Below are 19,256 nucleotides of genomic sequence, written 5' to 3' on the forward strand. Positions count from 1 at the left end.
ATTTTAAATTCAAATAAATTTTCGCCTTTACGTTTCTGAGAGATCACGAAAAAACTGCAGTTGGTACAAAAATGTTTCAGATAACATTTATTGTTAATAAAACTGTCAAATAACATTCAGTGCTATTAAAAAATTTTTGTACATTTCATACATACTTTTAGAGATTTCTGAAACTCACATAATTTAGAAAATTAACAACAAAAATTCAAAAATTCAAAAAACGCGCTGGTATTTATACAATTATGAATTAATAAATCTACTTTCAAATTTTAATAACACCAACAACAAAATACGTTAAAGACCTTAATTAATATTTTATAGGAGCTTCTTTCAATTTAAAAATTGACTAATTTTTGTTATAAATACTTTGTTGGAAGTGTCTGAGAAATTGTGCTTTCATTAAAGTAAATAGCTTTTACAAGGAGGCCTTAAAATCTTTTAAGTGCTTAAGGCCTCCAAAGGTTTTAATTCGGCACTGGATACAGCTATACGTTCATTGACTACACACCTAGTAAGGATGTGCGTGTAGGCAGATAGAGTTGGTTTTACTAAACGGAATAATATGATACAGCAGGTCGTTGAATTCGTCTCATCGTCAGCATCCGCTATACATATCATTATGGATAGAAAATTATAATGTGCCATTTAAAAAAATTGTCTTTGTTTTAAACCTCCCCCAGTATTTCACCTACACAAACGTCATTCATACTATATAATATGCTCTTTTAAATCAAACAACTTTTGTAGAAATTTCTTTTTACAGTTTCAACCCTTTACGAAATATTCCACCATTCGCGTTTAAACATAACACCCTGGATAGGGATACAAGTATTTCAGAATGAATATTATACATATCGTGTCGCTCTTTACAAATATATATTTTTATATTTATTTCTTTAACTATCTTCATGTCATATGTAAATAAATACATATACACTGTAACCATCGTTAATCGAAAATACAAGGAAATCTGTTGAAAAGATAGGATTTATTGGATTAGGTGAGGTTACAAGGTTTAGGATACAGTTTTTTCTTTTATTTATTTGCATGAAACATTCTACGATGAGCCCCATGTTTATACCTCTCCCGTTCGATAGGCGTCCAGGTATTATCGCCGAACTCTCCATATCGAACGGGCGTCTAGAAAACTAGCTCTACTAGGGCGTCCAGGAGATGCTCTGTACTCTCCCGACCGACAGGCGTCCGGGTATTATCGCCGTAATCTCCGTGTCCGTCGAACGTCCAGAAACAGGTCTCCCGTACTCTCCCTTCTTCCGGTAGGCGTCCAGGTATTATCGCCGTACTCTCCTGCCGGAGTCCCTAACCTGCTGACCAAGAGCGGCCGATGGTTTTACCTCGTCCTTTCTCTCTGTTAACAGCAGGCGGAATAGACAGAGGCAGTCGCGAGCCCTTAATTTATATCCGCTCGTTACTATCCACGGTCGCCGAAATCAACGATCTCGTCGTCAGGAATGAATTTGGCGTTTTCCGCGCTCGCGTTCCGCCTCTCCGCTCACGCCTCGCGTCTCTGGTTCCCGCGATACTCTATCATCAACTTTCTCGAAATCGTCTGGACGTTTTCAGACCGCGTCGCTTTTCGCGAAGTTTCTTTTTACCGTTGTTACAACACTCAATTATAAAAATTGGTTATTTGGTTATTTAAAAAAACTAATCGTGAGTATACCAATGACCATAATGATATGATCCATTTTAAGTATAATCCCGAGTTGAATCATGGATACCCACAAATTTTGAGGTTCCGTGCATTCGTACGTAGAAGATACTTTCGGGATATCGCCCGACTTCGCCCGATTTTTTCCGATTCAACCTGAATCTAATTGTAAGTAAAAGAGTATATATGTAATGTAATGCACTCAAGTGAGTGATGCATGCGAGCATAGCTTGTTTTTAATAGGGAATTATATATGTATATGATAGCAAATCATCGAGCACCTATTATAGGTAGTGACTTGATGTCACTATTACGGTACAGTATTCCATTGATGTACTCATCATTATTCGTTAATTCCAGTCTTTCATTTTTTTTCACTTTACTTACAAAATATATTTCTAAGGTTACTTTACTGTTGGTTCCGTAAAATATTGCGTATAGTATGTGCTTGCAGGTGCTTACAGTGAGTGATTAAATTATTAGAGCCATGGTATGAAAAGTATGTTTTTCATATTTGTGTAGAAATAGAGCCACAATTTTAAGGTGTTTACATCGAATAACTTTTAATCAATAATTCTGCATTATTAATATACAAAAAAATACTTATAAAAATAAACAAGTACATTTAAAAGATTATATTTACGTGTGTATGTTAGTATTTCGTAACGCCGCCTTTTGCTGCAATTACTGCTTGAATTCTTTTCGGCATACTTTCGATGCATTTTAAGCAATACATTTTGATTCCTTTATTTCTAACCCATACTTCTATCAATCGTTCAATCAGTTGACATTTATTACTAATAATAAATGTTCCCACAAATTTTCGATAGGGTTGAGGTCCGGAGAATTTCCAAGCTAGTCAAGAACTTTCACTTTTTTCAACAGTGTACCATAACTTTACAAGCATCAATACATAATAAAAAAGTAACAAGAACTCTGTTTAACTCGGTTTTCATTTAGGAATTAATCATTTTTATGTAAAATTGTCAATTTATGCTAGTGGCTCTAATAATTTGATCACTAAATCCACAATTTGATAACGTTTGCGAAAAGGATTTTTGGCGACTCGAAAAAAGTTTTTTTATTATTTTAATATTATTTCCTACATTACCGACGTACCTCAAAAACAAAATAGGTTAGGTTATGCTATATTTTATGGGGTGGCGGTAGCGCCCATTTGTTGAACAATCAAGTTGTGCAACGGTACCGAGAATATTTGAAGTGCTGTTGTAATATTACTACGGTAATGTCATTCTCTGCTTTACCGATACAGTGTCAATACATACCGGGAACGGGAATGCCGAGCTTTCTTGAGGACGAAGAAAAAGAAAAGCGGAGGAGATCCATTTTATCAATTATTGGAAGACATTAAATATGTATATAATGAAAACTAATGAAGAATGTATCCAGAATACTGTTGTAACCTTATTCTATGCGGTGTCTGTAATCACCGACAGTTTCTCGTCGGTGCTGTGATGCAAGAAATTACATTAACATGGTAAAACATTTTTCGCAAAATTTTGAGTCAACCTTTGAGTCGCCAAAAATCTTTCTCGCAAATATTGTTTTTATGCAAAATAAAACTATTTGCAAAATCTCAGCCAAATCTGGTTTGACAGGTTTTCGGAAACTTCGCAAATTGTTTTTAGTAATTTCATGGTACAATATTGAAAATGAAGATAAATACGGCGAGATTGTCTATAGTCGCGAACGTTTTCGTACGCACGATCGACGCAAAATTTCGCTGGAGATCCGCCACAATACTAATAATTATTTTGAAAATATGTGAATGTGAGAGAAATAGTCATTGACCAAGTTTCCACCGAAGCATTAATTCACACCTAGTGCGGCGTAGAACCAAATTTAAGTCAATGGAAACGTGATTGACGTTTCGCGATATTGTAGCATAGGTGTGTCATTTAGGTGTACAGTAATGCTCGGCTAAATTTCACTGAAATCTGCTCGGTTAAATTTCCACGACCCAGCCCCACTCTTCTCCCATCACTCAGCACAGCGAACTCGGCGAAACCTGATCTCAGTAGACAAGGACAGAAAATGAATACAATGAAAAGAAAGGGAACAGACGCACATCAAATGGATGCCGCGACTGGAGAAAGTAAACATGCAGTAAAGAAAATTTTATTTTCAGTCATTTTCGTCTTACGTTTATAATTGTAGCACCGATGGATAATTGACATTCTTCCGATTGAAATGAGTCCAAACACGATATAATTTGAACCATATTTACTGTACCTGATCCATTGTGATTTACATTATGATTAACTCTACGTGATTTCTTATGAAATTATTAGATAACGTAAATACAATCCGATTTACGTCGTGTTTGGACTCATTTCTATCAGAAGGATCTCAATAATTCAATGGTATAATTTTCATAAAAATAAGTTGAAAATTACTGATAGTGAAATTCTCGTTATTGCATGTTCAATTTTTTCACTCGCGGCATCTCTTTGAAGTGCTGCTCGACCGTCGCTGCTAGACGTAGTACGTCTATCTCGCTTCCTCCTATCGTATCTATTCTCTTACTCTGTCAAGTTCTGCTCGAGTCAATTCTCGGAATAAAAACGCTACCCTGCTCGCGTTAATTTCACTGCTGTCTCCCGACATAGTGAAATTTAGCCGAGCATTACTGTATTCATTTTCTGTCCTTGTCTACTGAGATCAGGTTTCGCCGAGGTCGGTGTGCTAAGTGGTGGGAGAAGAGTGGGGCTGGGTCGTGGAAATTTAACCGAGCAGATTTCAGTGAAATTTAGCCCAGCATTACTGTATGTGAAAAGTCTCTCGTCGGTGACGTAGTATAGTATGCCATAAGTTGGATGCAGTAACTGAGGTGGCGCTTAAATCAGTTTCTATTCGGCCTAATCTTCGATGAAACGTGGGCTGTTTTACCGACGCGGAATTCGGAGTTCGGTCTCGACGCTTGCAAAAGCTATAACAGAAATCTGAAGATTTTATTTTGTTAACAAGTTCGCAGACGGTGTGAATTCACATAGGATGTTGATCTCATCGGTGCATTCTTTCATACTCGCACTGCAGAATATTACTATTTTGTTTTTTGTTACAATTTTTATTAATTAATATTTTTACAGGTAGAATATACTAGCATTGTTTTATGGAAAAAAGTAAATAAATAAGTAGGTACTTACTTACACACAAGTACCCAGTATATGTGTGTGTTTGGCCACTTTCAAATTTCGCACCTAACGACATTTCTCACATTAGGGATGTTCGAATCGATTCTGAATCGGAATGAGAGAATCAATTCTTTTAAAAAATCGCAACCAAAAAATCGGTCTAAAAAGAATCGGTTTGAAAAAAATTAACTTTTTTTGTATCCTTTTCTATTTTAATTTTTGTAAACAGACTATCCCATACGATTCTTCTGTGCGGCATCGATTATTATAAAGAATCGATTGTATATTTTTTTATATTTCGTGCTCTTACACCAAAAGCAGGCGCTCCACATTGTTTATATTTTAATCACTATTCTTATACTTTTTTTAGGAATGAATGTGATTTTATGGATCAGAAAAATCGATTCTTCTAAAAATTCGAAACTGAAAAGTCGATATAAAAAGTGAGAATTAATTTCCTAGAGGGCAAAAAATCGTATCTTCGATTCTTACGTATGTACTACATGAAAGAATCGATTCTGGGGAAAATCGAATACCAAAGAATCGATTGAAAAGATCGATTTTTTACCTAAAGAATCGAATCGGAATCGAACATCCCTATTTCACATTGTTATTACCTGTATTACTAAAGTCAAGTTCACGCGATAACGTAATAGTAAACTTTTATTGCAGTTTAAATTCTATAATGTATATAAATAGTGAATTTATAATCAATTTATCTGTTGTGCAGTGTCAGTCAGTGTCAATGACACATTTCCTCTAGAAAATATAGCATGAAGATATTCTAGCAATATTACAGATTGTAAGAACACAACTATTCTACATAAACTTGTAGAAATATAAATATTAACCAAAAGATTAAATAAAATAAGGATGGAGGATAACGCTATACACTTAACTAATCCTTGGGATTCTTTATCTACGGTAACAACATTTGACAGAGGTAGGTAATATAACCTTAAAATACCCGCTCAATTTAAAAATGTATTCAAATAAATTATTTCATTAAAACATTATATTATTTAAAATGCCAATATTATTTTAATAAAGAGATTTACAAAACTTAATCTTTAACTATATTAAAATACTGATTATTTAAGACCATAATTAAAAATTACTTTTTTAATCAAATCTTTTTATATGAATGTGTATCTTTTTTCTATACTTAATGTTTCATATGTTATTTGCATTGGTAGGCAATGGTGCAAAAACTACAGTATGTTTGAATAATGATAGCAATCAAAATAATGGACAACTTGTAAGCAGAGTTACACCTTCTACTAGTTTGTTAATCGAGTCACTTATACAACAGCTTTGTCTGCTATTTGAAGGTGATAATTTGGTTCGCAGAAACAAATTATATTTTGGTAATATATTTATTTTTGTTATAAAAATTAAGGCAACTGTATATTTAATAGTATTAGGAGCAACATTATGTTTATATAATTCTAAAATGAAATACAGTAATTATAGAATGGACATACTTATATTTTGTCTTCATATAATAGTATTATGAAATTCATAAAATAACTTTTAAATATTTCTTGATGGTTTATTAAATATAGTTGCATTGTGAATATGATAATTTTTAAATTAATTCTTTTTCCATTTCCAATCTAAATTTTGTCACTAAGTTTTCTTAACTTAAGTAATACATCAAAATTAGTTATTATTCTTGTTTTAGCTATTTGTGATAGGCTTCACGAATTGAAGTTAATTGATAGTTCATACAATATGATGGAATTTGAAACATTGAGAAGTCAGTATCAACGTGCATTGTATCATTTAGTCACAGTTGCACGTGCAGCAACTGGTTGTGAAAGTATACTGCAGGTTCCTAGGTATAAGATTCAATAAAAGATGTCAGCAGACATTATGTGTCATTATAAAAAGATTATATAATCTATTTTACATTTATTCTGTACAGTTCATTAATACCAGAATGGTCCCGGTATCATAGAGAGTTTCAAGAAATAGGTTTTATTGCTGCTGGTGGGTTTGGAAATGTTTTCAAAGCCTTGCATCGTCTTGATGGCATCGAATATGCTATCAAAAAAATAATAGTACGTTCTGGACGAGTTAAAAGTATCATGCAGCATCTTGAAGAAGTAAAAACGTTGGCCAAATTAAATCATACCAATATAGTTTCATATAAAGGTGCCTGGATTGAATCAACGCTATCTTCAACTTTTATACCAAGTTTATTATCTCCAAAGCATTTTCAAAGCAAATCAAGTTCTTCAAATCACAGAAAAAAGAGCAGATATAAATTGTATAGAAGTCAATCTTCTAGTACACACAATCAGTTAAGTCCTAACAGTAATTGTAGTGATCAAAGTCCAAAAGAAAGTGATGAAGATATATTTTTACAACAAAATAAAAACGCAAATTGTAAATTTGGTAAGTGTATTTATAGAAATTTAAAAAAGAAAAATTATACACTGAAATTTAGTATACAATTGTTATTATAGGGGAGCAATTAAATGAAGGAAATGTTGCAGAAGAAAATATTGATAGAAATAATTCAAATAGTATATCTTTCAGAAATGATAGCAAGAATCAAGATAAGAAAACAGAAAATAATACAAATTATACAGATGGTACTGATTCGTATGAAGAAACTAGTAGCAATAAAATACTTTATCCATATGTATCTCAAATGGTTTGTATATAATTTTTATTATTATTTGAAAAAACGTTAAAAAATTGATATCTGATTTAAAGAACGAACAATACGCAACATTGTATATACAAATGGCACTCTGTGAGAAAACTCTTCAACAATGGCTCGACGAAAGAGTAGAGATGACATCACAAACAATGATTATTGCAATATTGACGCAAATTCTGTGTGGCGTAGATTATATACATTCTCGTGGAATTGTGCATCACGACATAAAGGTAATATAAAGATAAAAAGTTCACATTCCAAATAAAACATTTAAGAAACTTTTTATAATTTTTTACCTTTATTTTAGCCGAGCAATATATTTATTTCAATGTCAGGTCGACCGCAAATACAACTAGGAGATTTTGGTTTAGCTTGTCCATTGCAAAGGGAAAATCATCGTTCTATACTTGGTACACATATGTACGCTGCACCAGAACAACTACAGGGGAAATGTAATCCTAAAGTACCGTCTCAGCTTTTTTTTATTTAATATTAATTTTAAGAAATACGTCAATTTAATTTATATTGTTACAGAGCGACATATACAGTCTAGGAATAGTACTTCTAGAACTATTAGTACATACAAAAACTTACATGGAGAGGATTGAAGTAATTAATGGGTTAAAGCGAGGTCAAATACCAACAACATTGACTGCTACTTATCCTAAATGGGTATGCAATTAAAACAGAATCTTTTATATCTGATCAAAGAAATATTTCAAAGTTAATTTAATTAATTCTCATACAGGCACATATAGTAAGCCAATTAGTTCAAACCGATCCTGAGAAGCGGCCATCAACGAGTCAATTATTACAAAACTTAAATGAAGACAAAGATATAACGATAGCACAGTTAAGAAATGATATTGCTGAAAAAGATGACACAATAAATAAATTACAAGAAAGGATATCGTTGTTAGAAAGACAAATGGTTAAATTTAATATACCGATTGAGGATACATAAACGCTCCTTATAATTTAATTGAAAGAAGACAATCTTTTAGAAGAAGTATATTTCGTATTATTTTTTCAATAATGAGCAATAAAATCAGGTAACAAATTTTATGACATTCTTTTTGGTTTGAGAATTACATATTAAATGTTTGAGTGCTAGAGTAGTTGCAGGAATGTATTTAAAAAATACTGAGTATTTTCAAAATGAGTAATAAATATTTTTCTATGTTAGTAATTATAACGCTTATTAATTCAATTAAAAATTGTTTGTCAGCACTCGGATCATTATGTAATAGAATTATGCATTTATCAAATACGTATAAATATAAAAATTACATTTAATAATTTATTTCTTTTTTAATTTAAATCGTGAAGTTAACGTATAATTTTTATTTAAGAAAATAAAATTTAATAAATCAAACTGCATATCTGTTACTGAATTAATAATAATAATAATAAAGGTCATGTTTTTATATGAATATAATATGCATCAATTTGATGTGAATGTAGAGAATTTTTTAAATTCATTTATTACAATTAGTAATTGTAATAAAATTTTTGTAAATATTTTTAAAGTTATTTATTTTGAATTTACTTGCAAAAAACAGTATACTAAATAATAAATTTTGTGTATGGTGACATGCATGTATTTTAAGAACTTTGTATAAATATGTTTAATTGAGATGCTTTTATAACATAGCAATAGCAGTAGCAGTTAAATTATTCTGCTATACTATGAAAGTTCATGGCATCAATTTTGAACTATTTTATTAATGAAATATAATTTTGATATTTATCGAATTACATATGCAAAATATTGTTTTAATATGCTGACAGCCATACAAATCAGGGAAAACTCATGCTGCTAAATTTAATGAAAAAAATGTAATTTACTAATAACAATAATATAAATTAGTGTTAAAGAAATGGTCTGAATTAAATAAATATACAGTTTTATTTTCTATAATATACATATATAAAAAAAAACTGGTGACACTTTAATAATAAAATAAACTACATTATCATTTAAACAAAATAGCACTGTACAACGAATTTTTGTATGCAGTAACTTTTGTTCAACAAATTAAAAAAAAATTTTTTTTTATAAGTTTGTAAATAATAGTGGCATGAATTATATTACATTTGACCAATATAGGTGTGACTTAACATAGCAAGATTTGCAAAAACTCTTTCTTATTTTCAAATTAATACATTTTAACAGTAATTACTATTGGATAACAATATCTAATAATTGTTTAAGTTCCATTCCTGCAGTTATTCTAGTTAGGGGTCCATCCGGGTTAACACATTGTCTGATTAAATACTGTATATTCGAATATTGTTTTAATATATTTGCAGGTATATCATGTAGGAGACCACCAGTTAATACACTATTGTTTGTATTTAGCGACAATAGTATCTGCAAATATAATATTTCGTTTAAAAATTGAAAATAGAAAATTAAAGTGTTTTGCTTCAAAACATTTAGTTATTTCTTGTAACAAATTTATATAAAATTATACAAATTTATATCATAGCAATAACCAACCTTACATATTGCATAATAGTTATGGTCACTAATTTTATGATTACATATTTCAACAGAAGAAAATACCAAACATTCAGGGCAACTTAAGTCATCTGCATTTACATGTAATTCATTCCATTTTGGTGGTTTTTCTAAGAAACATATTTAAGAAAACATGTACATATTATTTTTTTACTCACTGCTATTTTTTAAATGACAAGATCTTTTCAATTAATAATATTACCTTTAGATGTAAGATTTTTGTCAACAATAATCACATTTTCTAAATCTATGAATTTCGCATTATACTTTAAATCAACTGCTATGTTATCAGCTGATATATCAGTTAAATAAAAACCGAAATTTTCATTCCCATAAGTGAATGTATGAGCAGCATTTAAAAGACTAGAAGCTATTTTAGCTCTATTTAACCATGGTTCATTGTAATAAGCAGTTAATGGTAATCCCACATATTCTTCAATTATAATTCGTCCACAAGCACCAAAATATTTTGGCACTGGCCAATTTTTGTCTGCAGATAATATCTATATATCAGTAAAAATATTTTACTTATAAATTTATTCGATGCTGATATTTTTATGTATACACAGAAAAACAACCTTTAATGTAACATTATTTACAATTATTGGCATAACTAGGATTTTTTAGGGGGTGCCAGCTCCCTTGGAAATTTTTGAATTTTGAAACTAGAATTTTAGAATCTTAAAATTTTATAATGGTGAAAGAGTTAGCCACATTCTTGAAAGGCCAAGGCTCACCTTGGTCTGTTCCCAGTCACATCAATGTTTACAATATTTATTTTGTATTTAACAAAAAAATTTTAGGCAATTAATATTTGAACTTATAAATTAATATCTATACCTGTAAAAATAATGGCTCAGGATTAAGAACTGTTAGCGTCCAAATATTTATATCAAGTGTTTCTGAATCTACGTTTTTATTGCTAAAATATATAGGGTGTAACAGATCATTTAAATGACGAACATTTGGACATAGTCTTAAACGACTAAAATGATCTTGAGTAAAAGATAAACTGACTTGTTTTTCTATGAGTTTATAAAAATTTACATCAATCTGATTATCTGTTTTTTCTGTATTCATTGGACAAATATAAGAAAAATTTACGTTTTCACAAAGCATACGATCAAATTCATTTAATTCAAAAGATTGCGCCAATTTTTTCAATATAACCTTACTTGTATTAAATGTACCAAAAAATACATTTTTTACTCCGAAATAATAAGAAAACGCGGAATAAAAGTCACGAAATGTAATATCTACTTCATGAATATAATCACACGCAGAAGTACCAAAACATGTTGGACATTTATGTAATTCTGTCAAATAATTTATGTCTGGTCGGAGTATAATTATTGTGGACCATTTTAAAGAGATTACTATTGTAATGAGAAAGAATAACTCCCATTTCTTAAATTTTAAAATATTATATATGTACGATAAAATCATGTGTTACCAGTTACCAGTATTGAAACATAACCATAGAAATACAACGATATAGTGCGTGAGTGGTCTTCTGTATGTTGTTACGTGTCCGTTCGCGGAAAATAGGGATTTTTGGGGATTTGAAGGCGCAGGTATGATAATCCGTGGAGCGCGAAGCCGCTCCGCTCGCAAGGCGCGGAAAATGAATTAAACAACTGTTAATTCGCTGTTTTAATTTCGTGATTTATTTTTCGGTAAATTGAGCAAGACTTTGAATTTATCAAATTCCGTTTAGATTGCAGCGTGAGAACAACTTTGCTAATCGAGTGACAAAATCATTCTGCCGGTTCTGCGCTTGACGGAGGAGATCTTCGCGCGTTGTCCGTCGATCCCCCTTCCTTCGTGGATCCTGGATCCTCTCTCAGGATCATCCCCCGTCCAATGGTGGAGGAGTCTACCCCGTCTCGTGTGGGCCCCTTTTCCTGGCTGTGGTCCACCCTCAGGCGCGTGGAAGTGGAGGCGCTCCGCCAAGACGTTAGAACGCTGCAGCGCACATGTGCTACGAGAAAGCGTGGGACCCAGAGAAAATAGGAAACGACAAGACCTTGTATGTATTGTAAGCGTCTACTAAGTTGAGACTCGAGGTGTGAAACGCTCCGCCTAATCCTCACCTCGAACCCTCGTCTAGTACAGGGTGATCCTCTCGCTACGCTACCCAAAGGAAGTGCCGCCACAATAGAATGTAGAAGTCGACATCCCATTTCTGTCATCGCTTACTTGACCCCTGCAGCGAAGACGGCTGTGTGCGTGAAAATGTGTGTAATGAGCAGAAAAGTCCCATTTAAGCACTGCGGAAAACAGAATATTTTCTTAACACATTTTCACGCACACAGTCGTCTTCATTGCAGGGGCCACTTCGGTCAAGTAAGCGATGACAGAAATGGGATGTCGACTTCTACATTCTATTGTGGCGGCACTTCCTTTGGGTAGCGTAGCGAGAGGATCACCCTGTAGTAGTTGTAACCTAGAGAGCGAATAGCGAGAATGCGTGTGGGTCAACTGTATAAGTGTGCGTGTCTAAGTCTGGCCCATCTAGCTCCGACCAATCAGACCCAATTCCTTAGGAGTCTCAACTTAGCAGACGCGTACAGTACTTGCCAAAGGCAACTCTTGAGAAAATTTACGACCCTTTTAAAGTGCATGAAAAGACAGGATATCGAAAAAGACTTCGTAGGTTTTAAGGACCGTCCGTGAATTGGTCGAAAACATGGCTATGGTCTATCATAAATTAGTCGTTCAGGAATTTTAGAAGTGAAACTAATTCCATTCTCTGGATTTCCGGCCTTCTCTTAGCTCAGGCCTGTCCAAGTAGGGGAATCCACTCCTAGAACACATGTTTTGGGTCCCCTTCCAACGCTGCTCCTTCAAGTAAGATGGGACGGTTCCGACTACCGTCTCTCTGTCTTTCCTAGCGGCGGTACTGTCTCCTCGGAGAGATGGTAGTCGGAACCGGCCCATCTTACTTGAAGGAGCAGCGTTGGAAGGGGACCCAAAACATGTGTTCCAGGCAGAGATGGGCATTATCTAGATAAAAAATTATTTAAATGGCAAGTCGAATAAAAGATACTTTATTCTTATCCGTTATTCGAAGTTCGAATAATCACGAAGTATCTTATCCGAAGCGCTACGGATAAACCAGTTTATTCGACGAGAATTTATCCGACGGACCAAAGATACTTTTCTTATTTGAAGGCCTTACCCTCTGAGTTTCGAATAATTTTTTCACTTTTATCTGTATCTTTATTCGAAGCTCGGATAGTTTCGACAGGTACCTGTTGGGTCCTTCAAGGGCCAAGGCGAGCGAAGCAACGCAGCGGTCCCCTCTTACAGAATTCGCTTCGCCACGTGCCACCACTTTTACATTTGATAAAGTTCTTTATTTCCCATCTTATCGATATCAAAGTAACATTAATGGAATTCTAGCATTCTTCCGATGAAAGTGTTAAAATATCGTGAAAATCGGACAACTTTTAACGAACTTGACTTTAAATTCTGGAAAGCAATTTTTCGTGTACCCACATTTTCCATGTTTTTTATAAAATATTTATTTGTAAAAAATTATTACTAAAATTATAAATATGAATTAAATTTTCCAATCGTATATACAAAAAATGATCAAATAATATGAGTGTTTTAAAAGTATTTAATATTTTGTAATTAAAATAATATTATGATGCTTTTAATTTATATTTCTTGAAAAGTAAGTAATGAAAGGGTTAAAAACATTTCAGAAGATCATTAATCGCAATAGTGATAAATATACAGTGTCCCAAAAATACCGTACAACCCGAACAACGTTAGTCAGAGAGGTCCGTCGAAAGACAAGGATGCAGGTCTGCCTAGTTCTGAGGTCTACAACTGATTTATGGTTTTAAATGACTACAAATACGTACATTCTTGTCTGTATCTTAAGTCCCACACTATTCACAATATTCCTGGCAGATCTGGAAACTGAATTAAACAAAGCTGGATGGGGAGGCATAAAAGTAGGGAATAGGAAAATTACGAATATAGCATATTACGACTGTACTCATAAATAAATTAACTCTGATTACAAACTGGAAGACGTCTTTTATTTAAAAGCTCAATTTATGTTACAGACGGAAAAAAGAGTTCAACTACATTAATTATAATTATCTATCATGATCCATTTTTGAATGACTTGTGCCATCCTTGTCCTTTATGACCCCAATAATGTCGGGTGTCGAGCGCTCGGTCGCAAAGGGTCCCAGGTCCTGTAAAGGGTCCCATTGACTTTGGCTGCAGAGCATCAATCCAGTTTAAAATTTTTTAAATTGGCTTTTAAAATTACTCTCCGTTGGAACATACTATCTGATAGTCTGTTGGACTTCGGAGAATTTGTAATTGTGGCGTATGAGAATAATCTCTCCACAGGAGTCGACGATGGTAGTGGAGTATTAAATTTCAAAAATATCTTTTTTATTGCAGCATATTTATCCAGGATAGTGTATTCTATACTTCTTTTTTGAAAAAAGTGTAATACCTGTAAGTAAATAATAAATGATAAAAAAATGATACTTGTAAGTAAATGATAAATGATAAAAAAATGATACTGAATGATTGAAAGTACTACTCACTTTAAGTTCTGCTTTGGCAGAATATTCTGTAGCTACGTTTTGCGTAGTATCATCTTCAAAATCAAAAAAATTTTCCTGAGTAGACGATGGTTGTGGCGTACTTATTATATATTCCTCATTGCATTGAAGTTCTGTGGCTATAGCATTTTTGAAGAGATCCAGTAGTATGTTTCGATGATACTTCGGAATGCATTTCAGCCACTTATTTTTAAATTGGGGATGCGTTAGTGCTGCCAGGGCAGCATAATCTGCCTCCGGCTTCAAAAATTTCAGGTAAGCAATGAACCTCTTTTAAAAACTGTCACGGAGACATATGCTTATTGGTCCGCAAAATTTCCACTGTGATTTTGCCAATTTTGATAATTTTCTGTCTAAGGATAGTAAGCATGGTAATAGTGTTCCATAGAAAATATTATCGGCTTGTAAAATGTCGATTGCTTCTGCAATCGGCGCGGTACACTCTAAATGTTCTTCCAAATAAATGAAATCGTTTTCCTTTAAACTGTTTTTAAATCCTAAAGCTTTTCCCAGATCATTCACTTTGTCCTTGATTTGTACAATCTGCTTCAGGGAATCGTACAAAGAATTCCAGCGTGTTTCGCCGGGTCGTTTTAATGAATGACCAATTGTCTGCTGTATTACTTCAGCGGATTTCGGCCTCATCGCTGCCTTCCAAAATATGTTGCATTTGTGCAACAAATCATTGACGTGGTAATAAGTCGATAACACCACATTTATCTATCGCACTTTCTTCTTCTTCGTCGTCTTCTTCAGTGGAAGAATCAGAGGAGGAAGCACTTGTATAATCCTCTTCAGCTTCAGGTTCGATCGACGTTTCCTTCACACCGAATATCTTAAATTATCAGTGATAGTCGCAACAATTTTTTCACCGTTTAATCCGAATTCTGCATGTATGTTGTGTAAAAGTTCGGTTATTTTATCGAAAGCATGCATACCAGGAAAGCGGCGACAAGCTAAAGCTGCTGATTTTCTTTTTAAATTTGGTGTGATCCAATGGGCTGTAACACCAAAGAAGCTCCGTCGTCTTCCTGACCAAATATCTGCAGTCGTACAGACAAATTCAACGGTCTTCAACTCTTCTTTTACATCACACATATTGTCCATGTACATTTTGGAAATTGTTCTCCCCAGTCCGCGTCGACTTATTTTTGTTGCTACTCCTAAATTGTCAAATATTCGGCGAAAGTACGGATCCTCTACCGATTTCAGCGGTATCATTGAATTGATTACATATCTCGCGACATCGACTTCAAATTGATTTTGATTTCAGTTCTTCAGAATTACACTACTTCCACATATTCGTTTCTTCTTCGCCGATTCTGAACAATATTCCTCAAACTGTGTAGTATGTTTCCGCTTTAAGTGTGAGCGAAAATTAGAGGTTGAATTTATATGTCCCTTGATTTCTTTGCCTCCCGGTAGGCAAAATTTGCACAAGGCAACAGCACAGTCATCAGTAGATTTCTCGGGTAGGAATGAAAAATATTTTTCCTTCAAAATATTTGGTATTTTTACTTCCAGAAGAGAATTTTCATCTGAAGTCGATGTCGACTCCTGAGATACACTAGCAATATAGCTGTCCTACGTTTGGCACTCAGTGTCACTCATTGTAAAATGTTTATATTACGCTAGACTATACTACACTACACTAACTATGTTACACTAAAGTAAACTAAAGTAACTATATTACACTAAAGTAAACTAAAGTAACTATATTACACTAAAGTAAACTAAAGTATCTATGTTACACTAAAGTAAACTAAAGTAACTATGTTACTTTAAAGATAAAGTAAAGATGTTATTTTTATAAACTGTGTCTACAACTCTTTGAAGTCCTCGAACGATACTCTGGTGACGATTGCTGTCGCTGTCCTAAGGCCGTGTTTCCACTTGCGAGAGAACTCGAGGAAGTCTTGCAGAAGATACTTGCAACGCCGTTTACACTAACAAGCAACTTCCCGCAATATCGCCAGAAATAAGTGTCGTGCGAGAGACTGTCAGAGAATACTGTCGCAACTTCTTTTTTTCTATGTATGTGCGCCGATTACTCCGAGATGAAACGACCAATCGGAACGAAACCTTTTGCATCTTGTAGAGTATTTCTCCCGATTGGTCCCATTAAAAAGAAAATTTCCATTTGTTAATTGCAAAGCATTATTATTGCAAAAAAACAGGCAGTTTTTAATATCAACATAGGGTGATTTCAATGAATTTTTAATATATTGTCGGGGGCATGATTCTGAACAACTTTTTCCTTATGCATAATTAACGGAAAGCTTTAGTTTCCGAGATATTTGCGAAAAACTATTGTTACTACTACATTGAATTCTATACAGGGTGTCCCAGAACTGGGGTAGGAACGGAAGAGGGATGATTGGTGAGGTCATTCTAAACAACTTTTTCCTTTGCCAAAATGTTGGTTAAGGCTTCGTTTTCGAGTTATTAACGAAAAACACTGGCCAATCAGAGCGCACCGTTAGCGCGGGCCGAACCACGAGAGTGTTGGGTATGTTCCGCGCGGTCGTGATCAAGTGCCTCGGCACTACGTCGGTATGATGGGATTCGTTGAGTAGAAGTTGCATCGGATAATGAATAAAAAAAAGAAAAGAATAATTGTATCGAATTATTGATTACTCATGAACAACGAATCCTATTACACCGACGTGGTGCCGATGCACTTGATCACGACCGTGCGGAACATACCCAACACTCTCGTGGTTCGGCCCGCGCTAACGGCGCGCTCTGATTGGCCAGTGTTTTTCGATAATAACTCGAAAACGAAGCCTTAACCAACATTTTGGCAAAGGAAAAAGTTGTTTAGAATGACCTCACCAATCATCCCTCTTCCGTTCCTACCCCAGTTCTGGGACACCCTGTATATGCCTACGTGTCTCTGGCGGTGTATGGCTCAGCATGCAGTCGTCGACCGAAAAATCAGTATACATATATAGACATATACCTGACAGACTGTCAGACAGTAACTAGCCAATGTAAACATTACTGCAAGTGAGATCGCGACAGTTCCCATGCGCTCGCAGCAATTTGTTGTGACAGCCGATTACTTGCAGGTCCAAACAGCTCGCCGCAACTTCTCGCACAATAGGACTAGTTCCGAATATCTCGCACTCGCGATGACACTTTCCTGTTTTGTCCACGAGTAATTTTACATTTCTTTCTGTTACTGTGTAATAAAAGAGCTGAAATAAGTTACTAATGACTCTTATAAGGTTGATGCAACTTTAAAAATAAAATAATTTTTGAAAAAGAATATAACCGACTTCGAAATGCACTAAAAAGTATGAAATAAGTTCTATTTCCTAATGGAATAATTTCTATTTCATTTACACAAATACCCAATAGTTATTCATAAAAACTATTTACTCGAGAAATAGTGCACTAAATACATTTCAACCTTTTCAAAGGCGGCGCAAAATTGAACAATACATACCCACATAGATCGCGCAGTCAGATAACAAAAGAACCGAAAGTACAATTTAATTAAACTGTGCCATGAACCATAAAAGCAAGGGACGCACAGAAATTGTTCTTTTGGCAAATTCATTTGTCGCTGGGGCAACAAAAGATGTATTTAACAATGTATTTTATTAGTCGAACGTGTTCCTGGTTGAACTTAGCCGACTAGTACATCTAGGAAATAAATGCCGCTAGTCGACAATGCCAACACGGGCAACACGGACTCCTTGTAAAGAAATATTCTGTTTTACGGGTGTTAGAACGAACACGCGTTTTATTACCTATTATTAGGAAATTACTCGTCGTGCAGCAAATTTGGGGAAGTCCTAATTACTTTATTACCGTCAGCGTCGGCTACCTGCGTTACTCCACGCGGAGTCCTCAAGCTGATTGAAAATCAGCCCCCCTTTTCCAAGAAAATCCAATCAGAATCGCTGTTAAAAAAATTCCATTCCATTTTTCTTCATACATTTTCGCAATATGCATCCATTCCGATTGAGTAGATGGGACCTAAAATAAAGATTATTATTGTTACAGGAAAATTCTTCAACGCTTCCAACAGTTGAACATGAAGTTTCAGGAGAAATTCCGCAAAATGAAGTATTGAGGCCACATCGTGCATCAAAAAAAGGAAAGGCGACGATATTTTGCGTAGATGTACAAAAATTCTTTCTGAGTCGAACGACGACGACCAAATATTCGGCGATTATGTTGCCTCAGTGCTGAGAAATTTTAATAATACAGAAAGCAAGAAAAAACTACGAAAAATTGTTCAACGAGCAATTGTAGATATTCAAGATGAAGAAGATGCCTCTACATCTTCAACAATATCATTTTCCTCCGATTCGTCACCACCAACTTTAGAGACGACTGTCTTGTATCAGTTATAATAAACATTTTTTATAGTGATTTTTTTAAAACATGTTCATTTTTACTTAAATAAAAACCTTCTCTTTCCTTATCTTTAAATATTCCTCATGTAGTGTATCGTACAAAGCTTTGCATACTTCCGGAATAATTTTAGATATGGTGCAGACAGGAATTCTGAATAGATACATCAATGAATGATATGATTCTCCTAAAAAAAATAATTATGTATATTGACTGATAAGTAAGTACGCGAAACGAGAGTTCTTGAACGTGTGTATGTCAATTGAAT

General features: G+C 34.0%; 2 protein-coding genes across 6 annotated transcripts; one reads left to right on the forward strand and one right to left on the reverse strand.

The window, feature by feature from the left end:
- The first annotated feature begins 1,537 nt into the window (after positions 1 to 1,537).
- LOC117606107 (eukaryotic translation initiation factor 2-alpha kinase 1) lies at positions 1,538 to 10,530 on the forward strand. 4 transcript variants are annotated; one of them, XR_004581878.2, is made up of 11 exons: positions 1,538 to 1,840; positions 5,558 to 5,770; positions 6,024 to 6,194; positions 6,512 to 6,668; positions 6,755 to 7,227; positions 7,299 to 7,489; positions 7,552 to 7,728; positions 7,806 to 7,961; positions 8,033 to 8,170; positions 8,247 to 8,550; positions 9,812 to 10,530. XR_004581878.2 is itself a non-coding variant. In XM_034328139.2 (9 exons), exons 1-9 carry the CDS (start codon positions 5,701 to 5,703, stop codon positions 8,460 to 8,462), a joined length of 1,749 nt encoding a protein of 582 aa, XP_034184030.1. In that variant the 5' UTR covers positions 5,186 to 5,700; the 3' UTR covers positions 8,463 to 8,550. The 4 variants fall into 4 exon arrangements, 1 of the variants encoding a protein (XP_034184030.1); XR_004581877.2 differs by lacking the exon at positions 1,538 to 1,840 and adding an exon at positions 5,187 to 5,476; XR_004581879.2 differs by lacking the exon at positions 1,538 to 1,840 and having other exon boundaries at positions 5,185 to 5,770; positions 6,024 to 6,158.
- On the reverse strand, positions 8,956 to 11,469 carry LOC117606108 (divergent protein kinase domain 2A). 2 transcript variants are annotated; one of them, XM_034328143.2, is made up of 5 exons: positions 10,760 to 11,002; positions 10,601 to 10,687; positions 10,225 to 10,525; positions 10,002 to 10,132; positions 8,959 to 9,872 (listed from the first exon to the last, which is right to left on the reverse strand). In XM_034328143.2, exons 2-5 carry the CDS (start codon positions 10,631 to 10,633, stop codon positions 9,681 to 9,683), a joined length of 657 nt encoding a protein of 218 aa, XP_034184034.1. In that variant the 5' UTR covers positions 10,634 to 10,687; positions 10,760 to 11,002; the 3' UTR covers positions 8,959 to 9,680. The 2 variants fall into 2 exon arrangements, with proteins under 2 accessions (XP_034184032.1, XP_034184034.1); XM_034328141.2 differs by lacking the exon at positions 10,601 to 10,687 and having other exon boundaries at positions 8,956 to 9,872; positions 10,863 to 11,469.
- Positions 11,470 to 19,256: the final 7,787 nt, after the last annotated feature.

The sequence above is a fragment of the Osmia lignaria genome, chromosome 1 (genome assembly GCF_051020975.1).
Source record: "Osmia lignaria lignaria isolate PbOS001 chromosome 1, iyOsmLign1, whole genome shotgun sequence".
NCBI classification, from domain to species: domain Eukaryota; kingdom Metazoa; phylum Arthropoda; class Insecta; order Hymenoptera; family Megachilidae; genus Osmia; species Osmia lignaria.